Source organism: Colobus angolensis, unplaced genomic scaffold (assembly GCF_000951035.1).
Source record: "Colobus angolensis palliatus isolate OR3802 unplaced genomic scaffold, Cang.pa_1.0 Scaffold356, whole genome shotgun sequence".
NCBI lineage: Eukaryota > Metazoa > Chordata > Mammalia > Primates > Cercopithecidae > Colobus > Colobus angolensis.
This window is the reverse complement of record NW_012116888.1, coordinates 1,113,464-1,138,509: the sequence shown is the minus strand read 5'-3', so window position 1 is coordinate 1,138,509 and position 25,046 is coordinate 1,113,464. Positions and strand designations below refer to the sequence as shown.

The window sequence follows — 25,046 nt, the reverse complement described above, 5'->3', positions numbered from 1 at the left end:
AGGTTGCAGTGAGCCAAGATGGTGTCACTGCACTCCAGCCAGGGCAACAGAGCGAGACTCTATCTTATTTAAAAAACAAAGGAAAAAGAAAACACATTTAATACACCTTGCCGGCCAAACATCATAGTTCGGCCTAGCCTATCTTAAACATGTTCCGAACACTCACATTAGCCTATAATTGAGTGAAATTCTCTGTCAGCATAGTAAACTGTGGAGGATGGGTCGTTTACCCTCACGACTGCATGGCTGACTGGGAGCTGCAGCTTGCTGCCGTTACCCAACACCAGGAGAGCATCATACCGCCAGGAGTACGAGAAAAAATTAAAATTCAAAATTGGAAATACAGTTTCTACTGAATGAGTACCATTTTCACACTATGGTTAAGTTAAAAATCCTAAGTTGGGAACCATCTGTAGTATCAACCTAAACTACTCATTAAAATAAAGATTTAAATTTTAACAAAGAAAAACTAAAATTGAGTTGAACATCATCAAAGTTTAGAGGGCTTGGGGGGTACTTTTTAAAACGTACTCTGGAAAAGAAAAAAATCACAAAGGAAAGAATCATAGCTCTATCTACATCATAATTTAAAAGCTTCCATATGCTAAGTTTAAACATCAGAAAAAAAAGAATGAGAGGGAAAATTTTAGACAATTAAGTCAAATTGTTATTTTCTTTAGATTCAACCTTAACAGTATTATTACATCCCTGATAGTAATCCAAAAATGTAAAATAAAGCAGTAAAAAAGTCGTAATCATTTGTTGCTTTTTAGGAAGTTTTGAATGATAATGTGAGAAACTGAAACGTCACTCCAAGTATTATAAATCAATGTGGTTACCTTTCTTGGGATTCCCAAAGTCCTATTTGCAAAATTTCAAATGAACACTGCCAATGAGATATGCATGACAAATTAAAAATAAAACGCTCTCTTGTAAAGACATTTGTGTTTGCTATTATTCATTCATTCATTCATTCATGGAGACCAGCCTGGGCAACAGTCTCAAACTCCTGGGCTCAAGCAATCCTCCTGTCTCAACTTTCTGAAGTGCTGGGATTACAGGCATAAGCCACCGTGCCCAGCTTACAAGCTAAGTTTAAGAACCATAAACAGACTTCTCATGTTAACACAAATGAAAAATGACAAAGCATACCCGAAGCAAGAGAAATTCTGGCTTCACGAAGTCCAACAAATACATGGTGTCAGGGGCTCGCAGCCAATCCGCAATAGATCTGGTGGTGGAGGAAAACAGTAAGGGACACTGCTCAAGCAGAGAGCAAGACAATCAAGAATCTCAAGATCTGTTTCAAAACATTTCTTCCCACTCCACTACTGCTCTACATATTTTTCACAATACTTTACATCTTCTAACATAATAGTTATTATAGATGTACATGTATGTCTTACTATAACATAAGCTCCATGAGGGCAGATACTTTTAGTTTTGCTCAATGAAATATCCCCAGTGCCAAGGAAGCATTGCCCTACACATTCATCCAAACAGTAAATGATAAATACCTATTTTTAAACACTTTGTTAATTCTGCACACACTTACTTTTTCTAAAGGGAGAAATGTAGAACACTGAAAAGTTCCTTGAATCTTAGAACTTTTTTTTAATTAATAGACTTAATACATGGCATAATGTCCTGTACTCAACTTACTCTTCTATGCAAAGTGTAAGCATAAATGCCACAGGTCTACTTTCAAGCGTCAGCACTAATATAGCAAGTTGGGAAGGTAGATGGTTTGGTAATTACAAAAGCTCTTGAAGTAGGCAAAAACCATTGTTTTACACGGTAACCAAGATCAGACTAATGATAAGTACTTCTGACTTAACCAGTCCTCACAGCAATATGCTAAATTGATGAAAACAAACAGGGGCATGGTTTGGGTGTTACTGACATCAACTACAAAACAGAAATGAACAGAAATTGAAAACTATATTGTCAAATACCACTAAAATAGCCAAATATATTATTTCTAGGTAAAATCTTTAAAACTTCAAATACTGCAAGTTTTCCTCCAAAAACTTATAGTATTTGAAAGAAGGAAAATCAGCTTAACCCAGTACAGGGGAAATAAACACATGAGATAACTGAATTTTACAACCAAGGTGAGAGAGGCTATCACACTATCACGGCGTAAGGAAGGGTGGGTGGGTAGAAATACCTGTTATTGGTTTTCAAGTAGATCATAGCCAAAGCTAGAGTAGCACCTGGACAAGTCACATCCACATTTATGGTATCTCCCTCCTATTGAAAGAAGAGTTTATGCATGTAAAAGAGTTCTGAATTATTATAAAATCCCTCTGAATACTAGCTATGCTTAAAATTAATATATTTACCAGTGTTAGTATGAACACTAGTATTTCCCAATTAACTTCCTAGCTTCCAGACTTTTGATCTCTTACTGTGATGCGTACTTACTTTGATTTGATAACTTGGCGATTTATGTTTCTCCCTATGCATTCCTGTTTGAAAGCGCCTATGTCCTCCAACCATGTACTGATAGAGCTGCTCAGGCACATTGAGATCAGACATACCTATCAAATTGCTGCCATGCTGGAAAAGACAATAACAGACAAGTCAAAAGAAATCTTATGAAGGAAGATCCACAACATATACCTATAACAAATATAAAAATGAACTAACTTACCTCAAAGCAGGTTATTTCAGGTTTTGGTTTTTTTTATTTCCAATTTAAAGTAAACATTAATCATGAGTTAATAAATCATGAGTTATTAATGTTTAATAATTCTCACAAAAGTTTTAATACATGTTCAACTTTAAGTACTGTCTTAGAATACCTAAGAGCTTTAGAGTTAGTCACATTTAACAATAAAGAAAAATATTAGTTATATAATTGAAACCTGAACTGTAAATACCTGAATACTTTCATTATTGTACTTAAGAATTTTTCCAACAACAATAACTATGATAATGATAGTAATTTATTGAATGTATGCTCTGTGTCAGGCACTATTCTGTGTGTTTAACATGAATGAACAGCCATATCAAATAGCTACTATTAAAACACCATTTTAGCCGGGCGCGGTGGCTCAAGCCTGTAATCCCAGCACTTTGGGAGGCCGAGACGGGCGGATCACAAGGTCAGGAGATCGAGACCATCCTGGCTAACATGGTGAAACCCCGTCTCTACTAAAAAATACAAAAAACTAGCCGGGCGAGATGGCGCCTGTAGTCCCAGCTAGGCGGGAGGCTGAGGCAGGAGAATGGCGGAAACCCGGGAGGCAGAGCTTGCAGTGAGCTGAGATCCGGCCACTGCACTCCAGCCTGGGTGACAGAGCGAGACTCCGTCTCAAAAAAAAAAAAAAAAAACCCATTTTATAAATAAGGAAACTGTGGCATAGAGGGATTAGGCCCAAGGTTATACAGCTATTATAGTAAGTTGCAGGGCTACATATAAAACATGGCCACCAACCATCCATGAAGCTGATCAAGCAATAGACAATAATGTAGTTAAATGACTTGACTCACTAGTTAGGACCAGAATTCAAGTTGCAACTCCTGTGTGATTACTTTTTTTTTTTGAGAGAGTCTCGCTGTGTCACCCAGGCTGGAGTGCAGTGGCATGATCATGACTCACTGCAAGCTCCGCCTCCTGGATTCCCGTCATTCTTCTGCCTCAGCCTCCTGAGTAGCTGGAACTACAGGCGCCTGCCACCATGCCCGGCTAATTTTTTTGTATTTTTAGTAGAGACAGGGTTTCACCGTGTTAGCCAGGATGGTCTCAAACTCCTGACCTTGTGATCCACCTGCCTCGGCTTCCGAAAGTGCTGGGATTACAGGCGTGAGCGACCGCACCCAGCCGATTCTTTTCCATTATACTACCAGCCTCTTTAGCTCACGTGCCAATGTGAATTCAAGGCCCCAACAGATGGTCAACTACAAGGTGGATTTTCAGAACACACATGAGAAAAAATTCCTTTCACTATAACCTTTTCTTTTTTTCTTTTGAGATGGAGTCTCACTCTTGTTGCCCAGGCTGGAGTGCAATGGTGCGATCTCGGCTCACCACAACCTCCGCCTCCTGGGTTCAAGCGATTGTCCTGCCTCAGCCTCCCGAGTAGCTGGGATTACATGCATGTGCCACCACACCTGGCTAATTTTGTATTTTTAGTAGAGATGGGGTTTCCCCATGTTGGTCAGGTTGGTCTCGAACTTCCGATCTCAGGTGACCCAACTGCCACGGCCTTATAACTTTCTTTATAACATTTAGCTTGACCATAACAATGTATTGGTGGTTTTTTAAGGGGAACCACATTTCAAGTGAAACAATCATTTAAGGAAATGTTTCTGGTAATTCTGTACACATCTCTTGGATGCAGTTAAAGATGGGGCAATCTGATATTGCATTCTGTCACAAGGCAGATGTTACTGGGACAACATTCTGGGATACACAGTGAACATCACTACGGCAAAAGGGAGTTAGGGTTTGTTTCACGCAGCTACTATAGACTCTGAAGGCTCCCGATCATAGAGGTTTTCACTGTTTTCTGTTTTCAATCATAGTGGGCTGTCACTTATTCATTGTATGTCTTGAACACTTGAAAAAGAAAAAAAAAAAACTTCATTCCCTTTAGTTTGTTCATGAACACTGTAAGCTGAAGGAAAATAAATCTTAAAGTCCCACTCTTGACCACAGTTTCTCTCCATTTGCAAATCTGGTACTTTGAAAAATATCCAAAAAGCCAAGAGAGCTGGGCAGCAGATTAAGTCATAGTAAGGGACAGTATTTTAGGTGTCAAGGTTATTTGTTTCAACATGTAGATGTCCTAACTGAAGCATGGGAAGGCACAGACTATGCTTACCCCCAAGCAGACCATGCCCAGGGCCAAGCCAGCAGCTAAGGAGTATGACTCTCTGTCAGTGCAGTATTCCATTTCAGGACCAGGAGGCCGTCCTGTAAAAAGAAAAGCAACACAGTTCAAACTAGCCTCTCAAAATCTCAACCCATAAAAATCTTAACTTTCTAGCAAGTTGCACTGGCGATACGAATGGAATATAACTCCATTCAGAAAGTTATGACACTATAATAAATGGTGTCCACAAATGTAGGTTTACCTACCTAAAAAAAGAAAAGGGCCCAAAATAGTTCTTTTTAATTTCCCAATTTAAGTCTTTATAAGCAATGATATTCAAATACTGTGAAACTTTGAATCTTACAAAAAAAAAATTACCAAGTAGTAGAAAACATTTTTTTTTTTTTTGAGACGGAGTCTCGCTCTGTTGCCCAGGCTGGAGTGCAGTGGCTGGATCTCAGCTCACTGAAAGCTCCGCCTCCCAGGTTTACGCCATTCTCCTGCCTCAGCCTCCCGAGTAGGTGGGACTACAGGCGCCCGCCACCTCCCCTGGCTAGTTTTTTTTTGTATTTTTTTAGTAGACAGGGTTTCACCATGTTAGCCAGGATGGTCTCGATCTCCTGACCTCATGATCCACCCGTCTTGGCCTCCCAAAGCGTTGGGATTACAGACTTGAGCCACTGCGCCTGGCCAGTAGAAAACATTTTTAAAGGGAAGAGTATTCAAAAAAAAGTTTTATTTTTTAAAAAATCATCTCGGCCGGGTGTGCTGGCTCATGCCTGTAATCGCAGCACTTAGGGAGGCCAAGACAGGCGGATTACTTGAGGTCAGGAGTTTGAGACAAGCCTGGCCAACATGGAGAAATCCCATCTTTACTAAAACTACAAAAGTAGCCAGGCATACTGGCAGACACATGTAATCCCAGCTACTTGGTAGGCTGAGGCAGGAGAATTGCTTGAACCCGGGAGGCAGAGGCTGCAGTGACCTGAGATCACACCACTGCACTCCAGCCTGGGCGACAGAGCAAGACTCTGTCTGAAAATAAATAAATATTAAAGAAAAAAAATCACACAAAGGTAATCAGTGTAATGTTTATACACAACAACAAAGGATTACTAAAACAATCTAAAAAGTTCTAAAAGTTAATAAAAAAAGCATTTTACAGACTGTCAACTAAATGAGTATTATACAAAATTTGTTTTAAAAACCACTTATAACAATGATCTATACAAACAATTTTTAATGTACATTCTAACAGTAATCCTATAAAAAGGCACATACATATGAATTAAAGATGAAATCTATATACATACACAATAAAGTATGAAAGAAGTATGCCACAGCTGTGAGACTGTGCAGTGACATCATCAGACATCATCATGATGTAGCCAAAGAATGGTAAACTACTTTCCAGACGAACATGCTTTAAAAACCAGTGTTGAATATTTTCTGCATAAGTGTTTTTCAGATTTCTAACTTATGCTACTATGTATTTTGATAGCAGAAACATTTCAACTTTGAGAATAATTTCATCTATGATTACAGTAGACTAAATTATGGGTCCCGGTCTTCACTGGTTCTCTCTTAGGTTTCTGTCAACACCACGAGAGAAACACACCCTCCAGCCTGGGTCCCAGAATAAGGCAGGTGAGGCAGAACGGCAGCGGAGCAGCTGGCTACACAGCTATAGCCTAAAGCAGAGCTGCCTGGGCCAATGTTATGCCTGTATGTATGAAGCATCACTGTGGCAACAGCTATCTGATACCATTATACTAAATAATACATCTTTAACAATATATTCAGAAATGCATATAGAAAAGATCTTGAATAGGACATATAAGTATGTAACTAAATTGTTGAGCATATTAATAATGCCAATAACACTTCCATTAGGCAGAAAAAGACAACACATAATACAGATTTCCAAAAAGTCTAGACCCAGTAAGAAACAGAGACACTGTTCACTAAAGTGAGTGTGTGGACCTTACCATTTCCAGGTTCATCACCAACATACCCACCAGCATGTAAAGGAGAAAAGCAGGAGTCAATTACTTGACTTCTACAGGAAGTGCTGTATCCAACACAGTGAACACTGTGATGTGTATAGTTTACTGTCTCTCAGGGACCAAAACAATCTACTCATTGAGTTTTAAGTGCAGGCCACTGCTAGACATTGCTGGTAAAGACAAAGCAGGATAAACAGCATACTCACATGTGATTAAAACCACAGGTACCTCATTAAATGTGACCACTGGAATTCAGTAATAAGCCAGCAAATAAATATGGAGGTTAATAACCTGCAGTTACATCAGCCTTGGATAACATTATTTAGAGATTTTTTTTTAAATTAGTACTAGATCATTCTTTGCTCACAAAAGCTACTATTGTCTTTTCTTACTTTTTGTAATTTTACTATCATTTTTACCTGGATTTATGTGGAGTGGAAAATGCATGTCTATGAAGATTCAGCACTATTAATCCCATACCTATCTCAGCCAACAGGACCTCTGCAGTATGTCTGTGAGCTGTCCCTTGATACACAAGGCCAATGCCAACCACTGCAGCCACTTGGACATTGTGAGGAACATCCAGCTCTGTAGACGTTGGGGGTAAGAGAGCAGGAATGTGAATGCTAAGAAGCCGAGTAATAGACATATCCATGGTGCCTAGTTTTGCAGCAGAAACACCAAGCAGCAGTCCAATGCTTGTCATTTCATGGCCCTAAGATAGAAACAAAATAAATAGTTTAAAATAAAATACTGCCTGCCACTTTCAAGAAGTACTTTTATGTTGACAGGCACAATGAGAGGCACTGAGAATATAGTGGTAAACTAAACAAACATGATCCTTGCTCTCATGGGCCTAATGTCTTAATAGGAAAAAAAGTGTTAAATTAAAAAATATAAACAAATATATTATAAAAAAGTAGTACAATAAGAAAGTACAAAGTATTACGAAAGAGTATTTTAAAAGAGCTTAATTTAGATTGGCAGGGACTAGAGGATTATTAGGGATGAAATCTCTAAAGATTATACAAAGAAATTTATATTAGGACATGAAGGATGAAAACAAATTAGCCAGGAACAGTAGCAGGAAAGGGGACACTCAAGTTCAGAAGGTGAGGAAGACTGTTTCAGGTGATAAAACAGCATGTAAATGGTTCTGAGGTGATTCAGAAATAAACCCTCGCGTTGACATTAACTGACCACAAGGGTACCAAGACAATACAACAGGTAAAGGGCAGTCTTCAAAAAACAGTGCTGGGACAAGTGGAAAGACACATGCAAAAGAATGAGGCTGGACTCAACACAAGTGTTGGCAAAAATATGTAGAAACTTGAACTCTCATGTATAGTTAACGGGGTTGTAAAATGGTGCAGTCATTATGCAAAACAGTTTACAGTTCCTCAAAAAGTTAAACAGAGTTACCATATAACCCAGCAATTCCACTCCTAAGTATGTACCCAAGAGCAATGGAAACATACATCCGCACAACAACATGTATACAAATGTTCATAGCAGTATTATTCATAATAGCTAAAAAGTACAAATAACCCAAATATCCATCAACTTATGAATAAAATGTACATTCATGAAATAAAACATTTATTCAACAATAAAGAGGAATAAATTGCTGATAGATGGTACAACACAGATAAACCCTAAAATTATCAGGCTAAGTGAAAGAAGCCCATCCTAAAAGACCACATTTTGTATGACTCCATTTATACGAAAGGTCCAGAAAAGGCAAACCCATAGAGATGGAAAGATAAATGGTTGGCAGGAGCTGAAGTGAAGGTGGGGGTGGGGTGGAGGAATGGGGAGTGGGTACAAGAGGAATGCTAGTGGGTACAAGGTTCCTTTATGGGTGAAGAAAATGTTCTAAAATTAACAGCGGTGATGGATGCACAACTCTGTGAATATACTAAAAACCACTGTACTATACACTTTAAACGGTGAATTGTATGGTAGGTGAATTTTATATATTTATATAAATAAAGATTCCTTAAAAAAAATAAGGCTGTGAAGTGAAGGAGTTTAGTCTGCCAGGAAGCTAAAATAGCCCATCTGTATGGTTAGAGCGTGGGGGAGCAAGAAGAAGAGTGGGGCTAGGTGCAGAGGCTTACGCCTATAATCCCAGCACTTTGGAAGCCCGAGGCAGGCAGATCACCTGAGGTCAGGAGTTCAAGACAAGCCTGGCCAACATGGTGAAACCCTGATTCCATCAAAAATACAAAAATTACCCAGGTGTGGTACTGCGCACCTGTAACCCCAGCTACTTAGGAGGCTGAGGAAAGAGAATCACTTGAACGTCGGAGGCAGAGGTTGCAGTAAGACGAGATCACACCACTGCACTCTAGCCTAGGTGACAGAACAAGACTCCCTCTCAAAAAAAAAAAAAAAGAACAGCGGTACCAACTAGGGCTGCAGAAGTGAATAGGATCACACCAGCTCCTAGAATGTACATTAAGAGCAATGGTTGATCCCTCTTTCCCCTCTGGTGTTGGGAATGTTGGCCTTGTTTTAAACCAGTTTCCCTTCACAGAAGTTCAGCCATTGTATGGGATCAGAATAAGGTCCTGGGGCAACTAAAGGTATCTGGCCAAGGGTACCTTGGTGTTATCCGAAGGACCCTAGATTGGCCCCCAGTCCCCAACAGCCTGTTCCGGTGTCGGACAAAGACTTCCAATCTTTCCTATCATGTTTTCCCTACTGCTTTTCTGAGAAATGTTACTTAGTTATGTGTCTCTTTGATAAATTGCTTCTTTTCATGGCAGGATGCTGGGTTATGCCTGATGAAGCTAAATAAACTGCCAGCCAAATGAAAATTATAGACAAATAATATGCAGGAACCCCCTGGATCCATCTTAGTCTCAAGCTTATATAGAATTCAGACAGAGAAATCAAAGGCAGTCAACAAGGAGGGTCAAGGCTGAGTGCAAGTGAACAGGACGGTTCCTGCTGGCTTGATCCTCCCCTGGTCATGAATGGCGGTTGCGTGCACATCCACGACCAAGGCAAGCCTGAGAGAGGCCTTGGACTCCAGGATGGCAGAGGGAAAGACTAAGGATGCGTTTTTCTCCCCTCTCTCTTTCTAAATGGGTAGCCTGCACTCCTCTCAAGTGCATCTTGAGACACTGGGACTCCTTTGATCCTCAGACTCTGAAGAAAAAATGCCTGGCATTTATCAGCACCAAGGTTTGGCCCAGCTAGAAGTTGGAAGATGGGGAGACCTAGTCAGTTGGGGAAAATATTAATTATAATACTATCCAATAGCTAGATCTCTTCTACCTCAGAGAAGGAAAATGGTCAAAAATTCCACATGTATAATAGGCCTTTTTTGCCCTGCGGGATAACCCCAAGCTCTGTCAACAACGTAGAACAGACCCTGCACTTATAGCAGTGATATTCAGCAAGGCAGAGGCCCCTGCACCAGCCCAGGTCCCAGCTCCTCTTGGATCATCTTGTCCCCCTTATCCAGGCCCCCTTTTGACCCTCATCCTGTTAGAAGAGTTCTATCTGGATACGCTCCAGCATCACTTCTTCCTTTACAGGAAATGCCTAGTGAATATGGTCCTATGAAAGTACAAGTCCCCTTTTCTTCACAAGATTTGAGGCAGATAAAAGGAAATCTAGGAAAATTTTGTCGACCTTGATAGGTATATTGAAGACTTTCGGAACCTTACTCAAGTGTTTGAGCTTTCATGGAAGGGTATCATGTTACTTCTCAACCAGACTTAGAGCTTCAGAGAAGCAGGCAGCTTTACAGGTTGCTGAGACAACTGGAGATAAAATGTTTGCATCTTATTACAGCACCTACCAAAAAGGGGAAGAAATTAGGGAGCCCCTTCTGACAGTCAAGCAGGCTGCACCCACCAATGATCCTCAATGGGACTCAGACACTGCTCGAGGAAAGTGGCAGAGAAAACATTTTCAGGCATGCATAGTGGAAGGTCTGAGAACTAGAACCAAGTCTCTCAATTACATTAAGTTATCAACCATAAACCAAGGGTCTGAAGAGAACCCTTCTGTTTTCCTGGAAAAACTGAGACACGCTTTAATTAAACACACATCTCTCTCCTGATTCTATAAAAGGACAGTTAATTTTGAAAGACAAGTTTATAACCCAAGCAGCCCCAGATATTAGAAGAATGCTGCAAAAAGTTAGCTATTGGACCAGATAGTACCCTAGAGAATCTCCTGAAAGTCACCACCTTGGTCTTTTATAATCAGGACCATGAGGAAGCCCAAGAAAAAGGAAGAAAAGGAACGAAAAAAAGGCAGAGGCACTAATAGCTGCCATACAGGCATATAAACCTCTGGATTCCCGGGGAGCTTCTCCTTCTATGACCAGCCGTTATCAGTGTGGGGGTACTAAAAGAGAGACTGCCCTCGATATCAGAAGCAGCCCCCACGGCCCTGTCCAATCTGTAAGGGAGACCACTGGAGGATGAACTGCCTCCAGAGACGTCCATCTCCAGCTTCAGAGCCGGCTTCTCAAATCGTCCAACAGGACTGCTGGGTCTCAGGGCTCTCCTCCCCAGCTCTGACAGCTCAGGCTGTATTATCATCCACGAGTCCCGGGTGATTCTGGAGGTCAAAGGGACTCAGAGGATGGACTTCCTCCTCAATACCACAGCAGCTATTCCTGTCCTCCTCTCCAAACCGGGCTTCCCCCCCTCCCTTAGCATGACTGTGAGGGGCGTCTCAGGAAAGCCTCTGCCCAGATATTTTTCTCAACCCCTTAGCTGTACCTAGGGAGACCTTTTGTTTACCTATGGCTTTTTAATCATACCTGAAAGCCCAACTCCTCTGAGGTAGCGATATTTTAGCTCACAAGGGAACCACCATCCTTATGGCTCCAGGACAGACTCTTTGCCTCCCTCTGGTGGAGACTGATATTAATCCAGAGGTTTGGGCAATTCAGGGAAAAACTGGCTGAGCTACAAGTCTTACCGGTCCAAATCCATCTCAGGGATCCCATCTCCTTCCCTAATCAAAGACAATATCCCCTAAAAACGGGAGCTAGGAAAGGGCTAGAAGCCATCATTAATAACCTAAGGATGCAGGGCCTTGTTAAACCCTGCAACAGTCCTTATAATACCCCAATATCGGGAGTACAGAAACCCAACAGGTAATGGAGACTGGTCCAGGATCTCCACCTCCTTAATGAGTAATTGGTGTAATGAACCAATTTACCCAGTGGTTCCCAATCCCTATACTTTGTTAACTTAGATACCAGAGGAAACTAAATGGTTTGCATTCTTGGAATTAAAAGATGCTTTTTTCTGCATACCGTTATACCCCAACTCCCAAAACTTGTTTGCATTCAGGGATCCCTCCAACCAGACTACCCAGCTAACCTGGGTGGTGTTACCGCAGGGATTCCAAGACAGCCCCCACCTGTTTGGGCAGGCATTGTCAAAAGATCTCTCTGAGTTCTTTCAAACTCAAGTTAAAGTCTTAATATGTAGATGACACTCTCCTCTGTGCCCCAACTGAGGAAATTTCTCAGAAAGGCAGTAAGGCTCTTCTTAAATTTCTAACTGACGGAGGACATAAAGTTTCAAAGTCCAAGGCTCAACTCAGTCAGACTTCAGTGAAGAACCTAGGCCTGGTCTTGTCAGAAGGGACCAGGGCACTGGGCAAGAAGAGAATTGGACCCACTTTCTCCTTCCCCTCTCCCCAAGACCCTCAGCTAACTAAGGGGATTATCGGGCATTACTGGATTCTGCAGCCTATGGATCAAAAATCTAATTAAAGGCATTGTGATGCCTAATTACAACATATCTAATGATCTAGGTAGACATGCCCATGACAACCCTATTTTGCAGAATCCTGGAATAGAACACTCCATTTTCAGAGGTTTTCTTTCTGTCCTTTCTAGGTTTCCCTAATATACGGGCATGGATTTTCCCACTTTTAGTTCCTCCTTGCGTTCTCATTGCAATACTCACATTTGGTTCACGTGTACTTAACCTCCTTGTAAAATGTGCTTTTTCTCGCCTAGAGGCCATCAAACTCCAAATGGTCATGCAAATGGAACCTCAGTTGATGGCTCCCTTTTACCAGGGACCCTTAGATAGGCCTCTAAGAGAGACCTGCCTGCTGCTTCCCAAAACAACATCTTCTGTCAGCATGAAGCAGTTAGGACAGTCATCACGCCTATCCTAACGGCAGTTAGATGTACTTCTTCAGAGCGGGGATTGATAGTCATAGGAGGCAGGTAAGTTCTCAGGTGAAACTCAACCTTTAAGCCAAGGACAGTCGAAAGCCAGAAAATCAAGTTACAAGTTCCGGATAAATCCATGGACTAGAGAGCTCTCATTCCTGTTTGGCACACTCTCTCTTGATTGGTCCTTATCCTTCACCTACTTTACATATACCTGTCCTTCCCCAGTTGGTCCTCTACACTATCGTGCCTATTTCTAAATGGTGCTTTCTGAAGCATACCTATGGACCAATCAGCATGCACGCTCATTTCATGCCCGTAAGAACCCCTAGATTCAGCCTTGTGGCCGGCAACCCACCTTTGGGTCCCCTCTCGCTGTTGACAGCTTTTCTGTCACTCATTAAATTCTACTCCGCCTTACTCAAAACAAAACAAAAAAAGCAACAGGAGATCATTAATTAAAGGGCTTTGACCAAGGAAGTGACATGCTCTGATTTACGCTTTAGAAAGATTATTCCATGTACTGTGAGACAAATGGACTTAGAAGTATAAGAATGAAGAAAGAAGAGCAAACAGAGCAATTAGGAGCTACTACTAGCCAGGCACTGGGAGCACAGGTTCTCACCTTGGTCAAGTAGTCATGGATATTGAGAGTCGCCAGCTTGGTAAGGTGTCCATTCAGCCCCAGAGCCATGAGAAAGCCAGCATACTCATTGGCTAACTCAGCATGCTTGGGCTTATTGTAAACAATCCAAGCTGAGTCGATCTGGGAGGCAGGAGCTATCTTCAGGCCAGCAGCCACGCCATTATGAAAGCTGGCCCAGCTTGTCATGTTGGGAGGTACATCAATGTTTCCACTATTAAGGTCGACTGTTGTGTTCCGAGGAGGGGCACGCCCTATCCAGCCAAACAAAATTTAACATTGAGAGAACAGAAATTCACAAAATCAAGACTAGATCTTTGAGACCAAGATTACTCACATTTTCTACATTCAAAACCATCAATGCCTGGAATGTTAGGTCTCTATGACCACTTACAACTTTTGTACATGTGAGTCAAACTTAATGCAAACTGGAAAAACCTTCACTGTCTAAACAGTTCATGATCCTTTTTGTTAAAATGTATGAGGCTATATAATGAGATAACTGATACCAATTTAACATTATACAGAGATTATTGGGATAATCACTGCTTTGAAATCTTTCTTTCAAACGGTAGAGAGCTTAGAAACCAAAATGAAGACTAACATCACTGCTAAACTACACAAGTTATAAATCCCAACATCTGATGACATTGGTGTTAATTTCGAATGTTCTATCCTATATTTTTCCATGGACATTAAGGAAAAATGACATCTTAAGAAGAGACAAAAGCCAGGACTGGTGGTGCACGCCTGTAGTCCCAGCTACTTGGGAGGCTGAGGCACGAGAATCACTTGAACCTTGGAGGTGGAGGTTGCAGTGAGCCAAGAGCATGCCACTGCACTCCCACCTGGGCAGCAGACAGAGACTGCATCTCAAAAAAAAACAAAAACAAGAACCTAAATAAATCTGCTACAGCTCTTACCTATATATGCCCCCCGTCTTTTTTTCCTCTCTCTCTATATATATACATACAGATACAGACATCTAATTATATGCTATTGTTTAAAATGTTTAGAGAGAGCTTTGTAAAAAGCATCCTTTTATAGACTTGAGTCACCCAGTGAACTTCAAAAGGGCATTCACTAGATTTACTTTTAGGGTCCATTTATTTAAAAGCAATGTAAATTATATGTTCACAATGCTATATGTTCTCTATGAATTTTTTCTTGATTCTTTTCTTTTTGATCTACATTATATACAGCAAATATTGAATTTTTTTATATATATTTTGAATATTGTCTTAAGTCACGGATAAAATAATTAACATAAATATTTTAACTAATGCGTAAAGTTATCCAGTTCACTGGAGCTTTGAAAATAGCATTTTAAAAGAGTTCTAAGATGTTATGTAAAATAAATTTTAAGTACATGTAGAGTGTCTTATTTGTAGCATGTATACATATACACACAAAGCACAAAGTAAGACTTATTTGTCTTTACTAAATGCTTTTTGTACCTAAAAGCTAACTCAACTGCTAGTGTTAGACTGCACCACAATGAGTGATAAGTTCATAAGTTACACTTGCTCTTTCTCAAAAAAGGCAGACATATCAATATGGAAAAACTGAATAACCTTTCTAAAACTTTCATTCATCATATGCATAAGACATAACACTCACACACGAGAGAAAATAAAATGCAAAGGGTGAGGTAAATTTCCTTCAGTGAGAATAACAACATACAAAAGTACAACAGGTCACATCAGTGTGGGTTAAGCAACTATTTAAGAAAATATTTTTTCCTAAATTAACAGGATAACCTTTCTTTTTGGCCTACCAGAATGACTAAAAGAATAAAACATTGGATTAATGTCATAAGCACATTTTAAATCATGCAAATTCAATTAAATGTATTCAGAAAAAAAGATGCATGTATATATTTTTTAAAACCCACCCAAGTATCACTTGAGTACTAAATCACCCAGATTGAATACATTTTAACATCTGCCAATTTTGTATGAGATTTTCTTTTTAACCCACATTTATTATATGAAATCTTTCATATAAACAGTTGGAAAGACTACTAAAATGAACATCTATATACCATGCCTTCCATCAAGAATCAATAACTGTTAAGATTTTGCCACAGGTGCTTTACCTCCGAGACAATTTAAATATTAAAAGCAACTCTGCTCACTATGTCCCTTAATGAGATTAGGGCTCAGAATAAGCAAGATATGGAGATGGGAATGTGTTCTTCACTTAGTCAATCTCATTTCCTACATGCTGCTCAAAGCACAAGCTTTTCACAAATCTGAGTGGAACTCTGAATTTTTTAAAGTATGCAATTTAAAATACTGTACGATTATGTTCACATATATTATATACTATAATACATTACATTATACTTTATATACTACTATAATATATTATACACTACTACATACATTATACATACATTTTGTACAGGTTTCACAAAACCGTATATACTATAACAGAGTTTCAATGATAATTTCAACTATGCAATTGTCACCTTCACAACACATTCAAATCAGCATTAGGTGGATACGCACTATAAAACTCACTGTAATCAAGACTATAACTACAGTTATATATGGCAGAAATAAAAACTCATGCCAACCAGAAAAGCAGCTTGACATGTTCCTTAAAACCATTCAACTCAGTGTCCTAAGAGTTCTACTTCTAAGCATTGCATCTAAGTACATAGGACAAATACACCCCAACAATGTTTATAATATCAAAAAACTGTAATTTCCAACAATACCAGGCTGCTTCTATAAACTATGGTATATCCACTGAATGAAATACTCAGAAGCAAATAAAAATGAATGTGTCAATTAAAAACACATGTATACAATACATACACATAATTATAAACACATATATTTATTTGCTAAATATAAGAGGATGTTCACTGTAAATTTTAAGAAAAATAACTAAAATAGATTTAAATTTTATGATAATTAAACAGATATAAAATTATAAATATGTGGAAATAAACGGGAAACATATATATTAAAATGTTAAAATGAGTGACGCAGAAGAGTGGGAATACTGTAAGAAACCATTTTTTTCTCTTTTTGCTTAGTACATTCCTTGATTTATACCATGATCATCTGTTCAAACTATGATATAAGGCATTTTAAGACTAAATATTTTTCTATATTATACTTAAGATTATTCAAAATTTAATACTCATCATTATCAATATCTTTCTGAACTTCTCCAAATGACTTTTTGTATCTTGAAATTACCTCATTAAAAAGCAAAAATGAGTAATGAGCTATAATCTGCTTCTCTCAAGGTTTAGTTTGACGTGGTATTTGAGCTTTGATAACCACGATAGCAGCTATTAGCAATATTTAAAATCACTGGGGATAGAGGCAGCATTTCTTTCATCTTAACTAATTTAAAGAACTACACTTAACGCATGTACTTAATCATTTTCCCTTCTCATTGAGTCCAGAATTTAACATACCAGTCAGATTTAATTTAGGAATAGGCAATGGCTCTGTGGGAACAGGATGGTATGAAAACAAGGTAAACATTCCTCGTCCTACAGGAAGAGCCATAGTTCGCTGACACAATTGGAGTAATCTGTAATTAAAGTAAAAACCAACATGTGAAAATTTTTAAAGCAAAGCACAATTGAAATATCATCTGCAAATATTTCAAAAGGTATTCTATGTAAGATGATGTTGTCTCAAAGTAAATTCATACAAAGATGTGAGTGAACTACCCAAACATGATTATTTTCATTTTAATATTCTTGTTCCTATTACACTCTTAGGGAGAGACATATTTCCTTTGCTTTGTTTCATATTTACACTGAATGAAAACCACCTGGCCTATAAACCAAGCCAACTGTCTCTAGGCATTCAAAAAAAAGAAAATTAAAATTCCACTCTGATGGATGCTAACCTTCTCAAAGGAAAATATAGTACTTTTGGGGTTTTTATCACTGTGTTAATTTCAGTCTAGCTGTCCTCAGTACATGTGGAATCCTCCTCCCATCCCTTTTGCCAATACAGCCTCAGAAGTGCCATTTCTGTGGCCTGTACACAAGAAAAGAAACAAGGTCCCTATATTAGAGGTGAATAGATTTCATGGTGTCTCCACAGGAAATACAGATTGGTTTCACTTACATGATGACCAGATTTATAGGACTAATACCATTATATATCAGGTATGTTCAAGGTTAAAATGGTTTCTGTGGGCTCTACTGTGAAATTAATATACCACTCTTCAACTTGTTCCTATGTTAAAATAGTTTAACATTCCATATAGCCACTTAAAAAAAACTAACAGAAATTTTGGAAGTAGGGCATTTATAACTAAGAAATGCTTATACAAGTTATGTCTGAAGACACAGAAACATCCCTTCAGAGGCTGACAAGTGACGAACATTTTCTCTGCAGACAAAGCTATTCATAAGCATACTCCCTCCTTAACCGGAGACACATAACTGCTTTTCTAGCTAACTGGTAGGAAAAATTTTTCTGTCTTAAAGATTCTCTGGGAACACAACCGCCACATTAATTTGGGATCAGGAAAATTCAAAGCCAAGAGGCTACTGCAGCCCATAGAATTTTTTTAGAGGAAATGGCATACGTAATTCACTTCAACTTTGCAGAAGTAACACAATTATAATAAGAACAATATTGGCCGGGCGCGGTGGCTCAAGCCTGTAATCCCAGCACTTTGGGAGGCCGAGACGGGCGGATCACGAGGTCAGGAGATCGAGACCATCCTGGCTAACACAGTGAAACCCCGTCTCTACTAAAAAATACAAAAAAAAAAACTAGCCGGGCGAGGTGGCGGGTGCCTGTAGTCCCAGCTACTTGGGAGGCTGAGGCAGGAGAACGGCGTAAACCCGAGAGGCGGAGTGATCTCAGCAGTGAGCTGAGATCCGGCCACGGCACTCCAGGCCGGGCGACAGAGCAAGACTCCGTCTCCAAAAAAAAAAAGAACGATATTATATCCCCTGAACATAAGATGCCACTGATAAGATGTATCATTATTTCATGAGATACTAAGAAAGAAAAAGCACTGCCAACTAAACTATGACACGTATTCACTGAAATACACATCTGATTTCAGAGATACTAAAAAGTGAAAAAATTTGCATCTTAGAATCAATGCACTCTACTACTAATAGTGGCTGACTGCACTGAGCTTTACTATGTACTGGGCAGTATTCTAAGTGCTATGTAAAAATAATTCACTTGATACATAGCACCATCCCATGAGGAATGCCTATTTTTACAGATGAGGCAACGGAGGCAACAAGAGGTAAAGTAATTTAACCAAAGTCACCCAGCACAGCATGGCCACGCCTGGCTCTAGAGGTCATGCTCATAAATCCTAGCTCTAAACTCAACTTCTGTCACTCCATCTCCTTATTCACAGGCGACTAATAACTGGGGACATGTGGGGAAGAAACAGTTGATAGGGAAATCACAACTAATTCAGATCTTCAGCAGCCTGTGGCTGAATGTGGGTGACCCTTCCCCTCAAAGCAGTACCATAAAAAAAGTAAGGAGAACTAGAAAACAGTGGTTGGTAGATGAATGATAGATGATAGACAAAAGCAGATAAAAGAACAGGAGAGAATTTTAAAACAGAAGTGTCCCAAGAGAATAGCTCTGGAATGTCACAGGCATGTGATGTCGTTTACCACTGAGTCTTAAAATGTATCAAGGGATGTATCCTGTGCAGGGGAGTGGCAGAAGAAAGGCTTATCTAGTTTGCCTTATCTATTTATTTGGAGTATTAACTATCATATCAAAAAAAAAAATACTGATGTAAGTTTAAACTACACTAAAAACCCCACTAACTTCAAAATCTATTCCTGATCAAGACACAGAAAAACAAGTACAGTGTTTTCTTTGTTTGTAAATTCTTAAGGGAACTACCAGGCAAAATAGTTTTACATTCACCTTTTCTAAAGAGTAAACTGGTATATGTATTTCAAGAGGAGGAAGATCTGAAATACAACCATTATGTCGTCAAAAGCCAAAGATATTTTGCTAACACACGTGGTTTGTTGAAGTTGGATGAAAGCTTAAAACAGAGGGCACATTTTAACTTGAAAGTATCTTTTAGATCTCTTTAGGGTTTTAAATGCTAAAAATTTGAAGGAAAGACAAATATAAACAAGACCCAAATGTAACAATAAAACATGACAAGAGATAGTGCCCAGGGTTTTCTTTCACCTGTTTTCCTTTTCCTCAATGAACTCGTGGTCGCTGAGCTCTGGGTACTGCACCACGTTGACGCGGACAGGATGCGCACTCTGAAGGAGCCTTCGCACATCCTGTACCCTTAAATCTTCACTCCAAATTAATGACATGACCTCGTGATTCATGTCATTCATGCCGTCATCTTCCTCCTCAGTTTCTGTTCCTGAAGGAACATCTGATGAGAGCACCTGAGTAACAGACTTTATTGTAATAATAATTTAAAAAGCAGTCAACATGCACTTACTGAACATGAAAATACATAGGCTGATGTGCCATGACTACACTAAGCACAGAGAAAATACGTTTTCCAAAGCAGGGATGGGTTGGGACCACAATGTATACCAGGACTCTAATCTACAAATCTTTTTAAAAAGTACTATATTGCTGGCTCATGCCTGTAATCCCAGCACTTTGGGAGGCCGAGGCGGGTGGATCACCTGAGGTCAGGAGTTCCAGAGCAGCCTGGCCAACACAGTGAAACCCGGTCTCTACTGAAAATACAAAAATTAGCTTGCCAGATGCAGTGGCGCGCGCCTGTAGTCCTAGCTACTGGGGAAGCTTAGGTTGAAGAATCACTTGAACACGGGAGGCAGAGGTTACAGTGATCATGCCACTGTACTCCGGCCTGGGTGACAGAGTGAGCCTCTGTCTCAAACAAACAAACAAAAATCAAAACAAACAAACAAAAGTACTGTATTCCCTACTTGGAAATATTTGTCATGTGAAATGAGGGGGAAAATTTAAATTTAGGACAACAGTCAAGAGGCTGGACACAAGCAGAGAAATATTCTGAATAAACTATTAAAAAAAACTACATCCTGATCATTTTAAAAAATAAATAAATAGCCGGGCGCGGTGGCTCAAGCCTGTAATCCCAGCACTTTGGGAGGCCGAGACGGGCGGATCACGAGGTCAGGAGATCGAGACCATCCTGGCTAACAAACCCCGTCTCTACTAAAAATACAAAAACTAGCCGGGCGAGGTGGCGGGCGCCTGTAGTCCCAGCTACTCCGGAGGCTGAGGCAGGAGAATGGCGTAAACCCGGGAGGCGGAGCTTGCAGTGAGCTGAGATCCGGCCACTGCACTCCAGTCCGGGCGACAGAGCGAGACTCCGCCTCAAAAAAAAAAAATAAATAAATAAATAAATAAATTATTGCAAGTAGAGTATGAATACTAGTCACTGCTAATAATGCCAATTTAAATATTGTCTGTTCATTAATAGAAGGAGAAGGAAAAAAGCCTGAAAGGATATACACAAAGGGTTGGGGGAAGTCACACAATAAAATACTTTCTTACTTTACACTTTAAATAGATAGGATCATGGTTGGATTTCATTATTTTTCCTTTTTCTTTTTCTTTTTCTTTTTTTTTTTTTTTTGAGACAGGGTCTTACTCTGTCACTCAGGCCAGAAGTGCAGTGGTGGGATCATGGTTCCCTGCAACCTCCACCTCTTGGGCTCAAGAGATCTTTCCACCTTAGCCTCCCAAGTAGCTGGAACTATGTATGTGTACCACCCACCCAGATTAATTTTTTTTGTTTTTTGTAGAGACAGAGTCTTGCCCCGTTGACCAGGCTGGTCTTGAACTCCTGACCTCAAGGAGATCCACCCATCTCAGCCTCCCAAATAGCTAGGACTATAGGCACATACCACCACACCTGGCTAAATTTTTTTTAAAAATTGTGTAAGTAGAGATGAGGTCTCACTATGTTGCCTAGGCTGGTCTCAAACTCCTGGGCTCACGCAGTCCTCCACCTTGGCCACCCCAAAGTGCTGAGATCACAGGCACAAGCCACCACACCCAGCCAGTTTTCACTATTTTTTTAAAATGTGTTTCCAATAAAAATTTCTTAGAAGGAAAAGTACTGAACTGCAGCAAAACAAGTCAGAGGGTAAATTCCTTGACTGTCATCATGTTCTCATAAGCCCAGCATGTGCTTTAATATGGGGCTTCCCAGTCCAAATAATTAAACCTAACTGCAACATAGATGTGAACTGCATGGAATCATATCACATTCCCTCAAAAACAGTATTATACTCTTTTAACAAAAGATTAACTCCAAGTTGAAATGTTAAAGTTTTGCAACATTTAATGTGAAAACAACAAGGTTAGCCTGAAAAAATAAAAAAAGTAGATATGACCAAATAATTACTTTTAGTTCCTAAAAATTCATTTTGGTTTCTATAAAATATCTCATTAAAAAAAACCTATATTCTAATGGGTGAGTTAGCTATAAAATATAGTCTCAAATAGTGACAAAATAAATTCAGATGGGATTAGTTATAAAATGTAGCCTCAAATAACTGAACAAACTGTATTTAGACAGAATTACTTAAAATGACATTCAAATACAGATTAATGTTTTCATGCTAATGGTGCTGAACTGCTGTCTCTCACAGGAAAGCCATATTATAAGCAAAAAGATTTGTTTTCTGTTTAAAACAGGATATAAATACTAATTCAACAAAGAGCTGTGATTGAGACGCAGATTAAGAGAGAGATGTGCTGGGATGACCCTGCTGGAGAATCAGATGCCCATGGAAACTGACTCCAGCATGGGTACTCATTAGGCAACTGTGAGGTTAGGAATAAGTTTTGATATAGGCTCTGAAGAAGCAGTAATAAGACCTAAGGTGACTCATAGTTACAATGTACTGATTATTATGTATTGATTCAAAAGCTACTAAGAGGTAAGGCCAAATTCCCACACTGTCTTCTCACGGACATGAACATAAAAGAGTCACTAGGAGTGGAATTATTATTCCTGAATCCTCCTTGATGAGATTCTACTGTTTATTTTTTAAAGTTACCTAGAATTCTAGAATAAGTTTTAAAAGTTTCATTTTCGGCCGGGCGCGGTGGCTCAAGCCTGTAATCCCAGAACTTTGGGAGGCCGAGACGGGCGGATCCAGGAGATCGAGACCATCCTGGCTAACATGGTGAAACCCCGTCTCTACTAAAAAAATACAAAAAAACTAACCGGGCGAGGTAGCGGGCGCCTGTAGTCCCAGCTACTTGGGAGGCTGAGGCAGGAGAATGGCGTGAACCCGGGAGGCGGAGCTTGCAGTGAGCTGAGATCCAGCCACTGCACTCCAGCCTGGGCGACAGAGCGAGACTCCGTCTCAAAAAAAAAAAAAAAGAAAAGAAAAGAACAAGCCTTAAAGAAAAATGAAGAACATTTCTACTTTATGATTTTATTTAAGGCTAAAATTGGAACTCTGAACTTTCTATGTTGATACTCACAGACTTCCCTTTGGGTAAGTTTCCTTCGCAGGCCTGCTTGGAAAGATCCTGACGTCCAATCAAGAGACAGACAGCTTCTGGCCAGTCTGAGGCAGGCTGCTCACGACAGTGATAAATTGCATCTCTGATGGGAAGAGCAATTCCAAAGGGAAGAGTTTCCAAATCTCTTAAAGTGAATCCTTTATAGTTAAAGGAAAGGAGAAAAATTTTAATTTAGATTTGCCACTGTCCCAATTATCCTGACTGAAATTGGCAACAATATCTATCCTGACAAATAAATTCATTTTACTCATCTTACTACCAGACTAATGTCTTGACATCAGGGATTACTATAAGCAGCCTCTTGGAAAGAACTTGTAAAAACCTGAAGAAAAAAAGACAATCTAATAGAAAAATATAAAGGACAAAAAGACATTTCCTAGAAGGGGAAACATAAATGGGCAAAATGCATACGAAAAGATGCTCTACCTAATTAGTGATGAGGAAAATGCAAATTAAAGCCACTGAGAAATATAAATGTCAAAGCCAATCAATACCAAGTGTTGGCAACTATGTAGAGGAACAATAATTCTTTTTTCTCTTTTTTTTTTTTTTTTTGAGACACAGTCTCGCTCTGTCACCCAGGCTGGAAGTGCAGTGGCGCAATCTTGGGCTCACTGCAAGCTCTGCCTCCCGGGTTCATGCCATTCTCCTGCCTCAGCCTCCTGAGTAGCTGGGACTACAGGTGCCCACCACCACGCCTGGCTAATTTTTTTGTATTTTTTTAGTAGAGACGGGGTTTCACCATGTTAGCCAGGATGGTCTCAAGCTCCTGACCTCGTGATCCACCTGCCTCGGCCTCCCAAAGTACTGGGATTACAGGTGTGAGCCACCGTACCAGGCCCAAACAACAATAATTCTTATAAATGGTCAATGGTAGTGTAAACTGGTACAACCACTTTGGAAAACAGTTGGTATGTATAGGTAGGTCCACCCATTTGATCTATCAACAGCCATATAGAAATTTATACCAATGTACACTAAGACACAGGTATAAAAATATTCATTAGCAATACTGTTTTGTTACAGAAAAAAAAAAGAGATGGAGAAAGGGGCGAGTCCCATTGTCTATCATCAATAGAATGGGTAATTAAATTGTGATATGTTCAAAGTAATCTATATATCAGAGAAAATGAATGACCCACTGCTACTGCTACATGAGTCGACACAGATGACACTTTAAAAAATAAAGTTGAGTGAAGAAAAAGGAACATATATTTCCATCTATGTACGTTCAAAACTACATAAAATCTAGCAATTTATAAAGATGTAAAACTATAAACAAGAGTAAGTTAACACAAAATGTAGGCAGGGCAGTGGTTCTCTATAATATCGGGGTATGTGACAGGAGGGGACCATCCAAGAACAGATACGTAAGGACGTTCTACTATGTGGGTAATGTCCTATTTCTAGAGGTGGCTGACCAGTACATCAATGCTCACTTTTGTACCATTCTTTAAAACAAACACATATGTTTGACATATTATTTTTTAAGTACACCATATTCCATATTTAAAATTTTTTTATCCTCAGGTTAATTAAATCATGTTTTTCTTATAATGATTTTCTAAATTTTATAATAGTATGCATTATTTATAAGTTAAAGTGGATTAACTATTGAGGCAAAAAATGTTCCTTATATGAGAATAACACTTATTAAATATTATGCAATATACAAATGGATAGAACTCATCCAGTATTTTTCAGCATAGGTATCCTGTATGTATAGTATGCAACAGTTATTGTCATTTTTAAGGTGAAATGACAAAAAAAAAAAAACCTGTGAGAAACATCATTTAGAACATACTTTAAGGGAAATAAAGGAGGACACAAACAAATGGAAGAACATACCATGTTCATGGATAGGAAGAATCAATATCGTGAAAATGGCCATACTGCCCAAGGTTATTTATAGATTCAATG

The 25,046-nt window shown here is 39.4% G+C and overlaps 1 protein-coding gene across 1 annotated transcript in view; it reads right to left on the bottom strand.

Moving 5' to 3' along the window:
* Positions 1 to 25,046, bottom strand: part of ANAPC1 (anaphase promoting complex subunit 1) — a 126,337-nt gene that overhangs the window by 33,865 nt on the left and 67,426 nt on the right. Inside the window, exons 24-32 of the mRNA XM_011953099.1 lie at positions 23,085 to 23,263; positions 19,815 to 20,029; positions 17,078 to 17,196; positions 13,621 to 13,892; positions 7,310 to 7,544; positions 4,833 to 4,924; positions 2,428 to 2,562; positions 2,171 to 2,253; positions 1,153 to 1,231 (exon numbers count right to left, since the gene is read on the bottom strand). Of these exons, the coding sequence (XP_011808489.1) occupies positions 1,153 to 1,231; positions 2,171 to 2,253; positions 2,428 to 2,562; positions 4,833 to 4,924; positions 7,310 to 7,544; positions 13,621 to 13,892; positions 17,078 to 17,196; positions 19,815 to 20,029; positions 23,085 to 23,263 (1,409 nt within the window). The remainder of the gene's footprint in view (positions 1 to 1,152; positions 1,232 to 2,170; positions 2,254 to 2,427; positions 2,563 to 4,832; positions 4,925 to 7,309; positions 7,545 to 13,620; positions 13,893 to 17,077; positions 17,197 to 19,814; positions 20,030 to 23,084; positions 23,264 to 25,046) is intronic.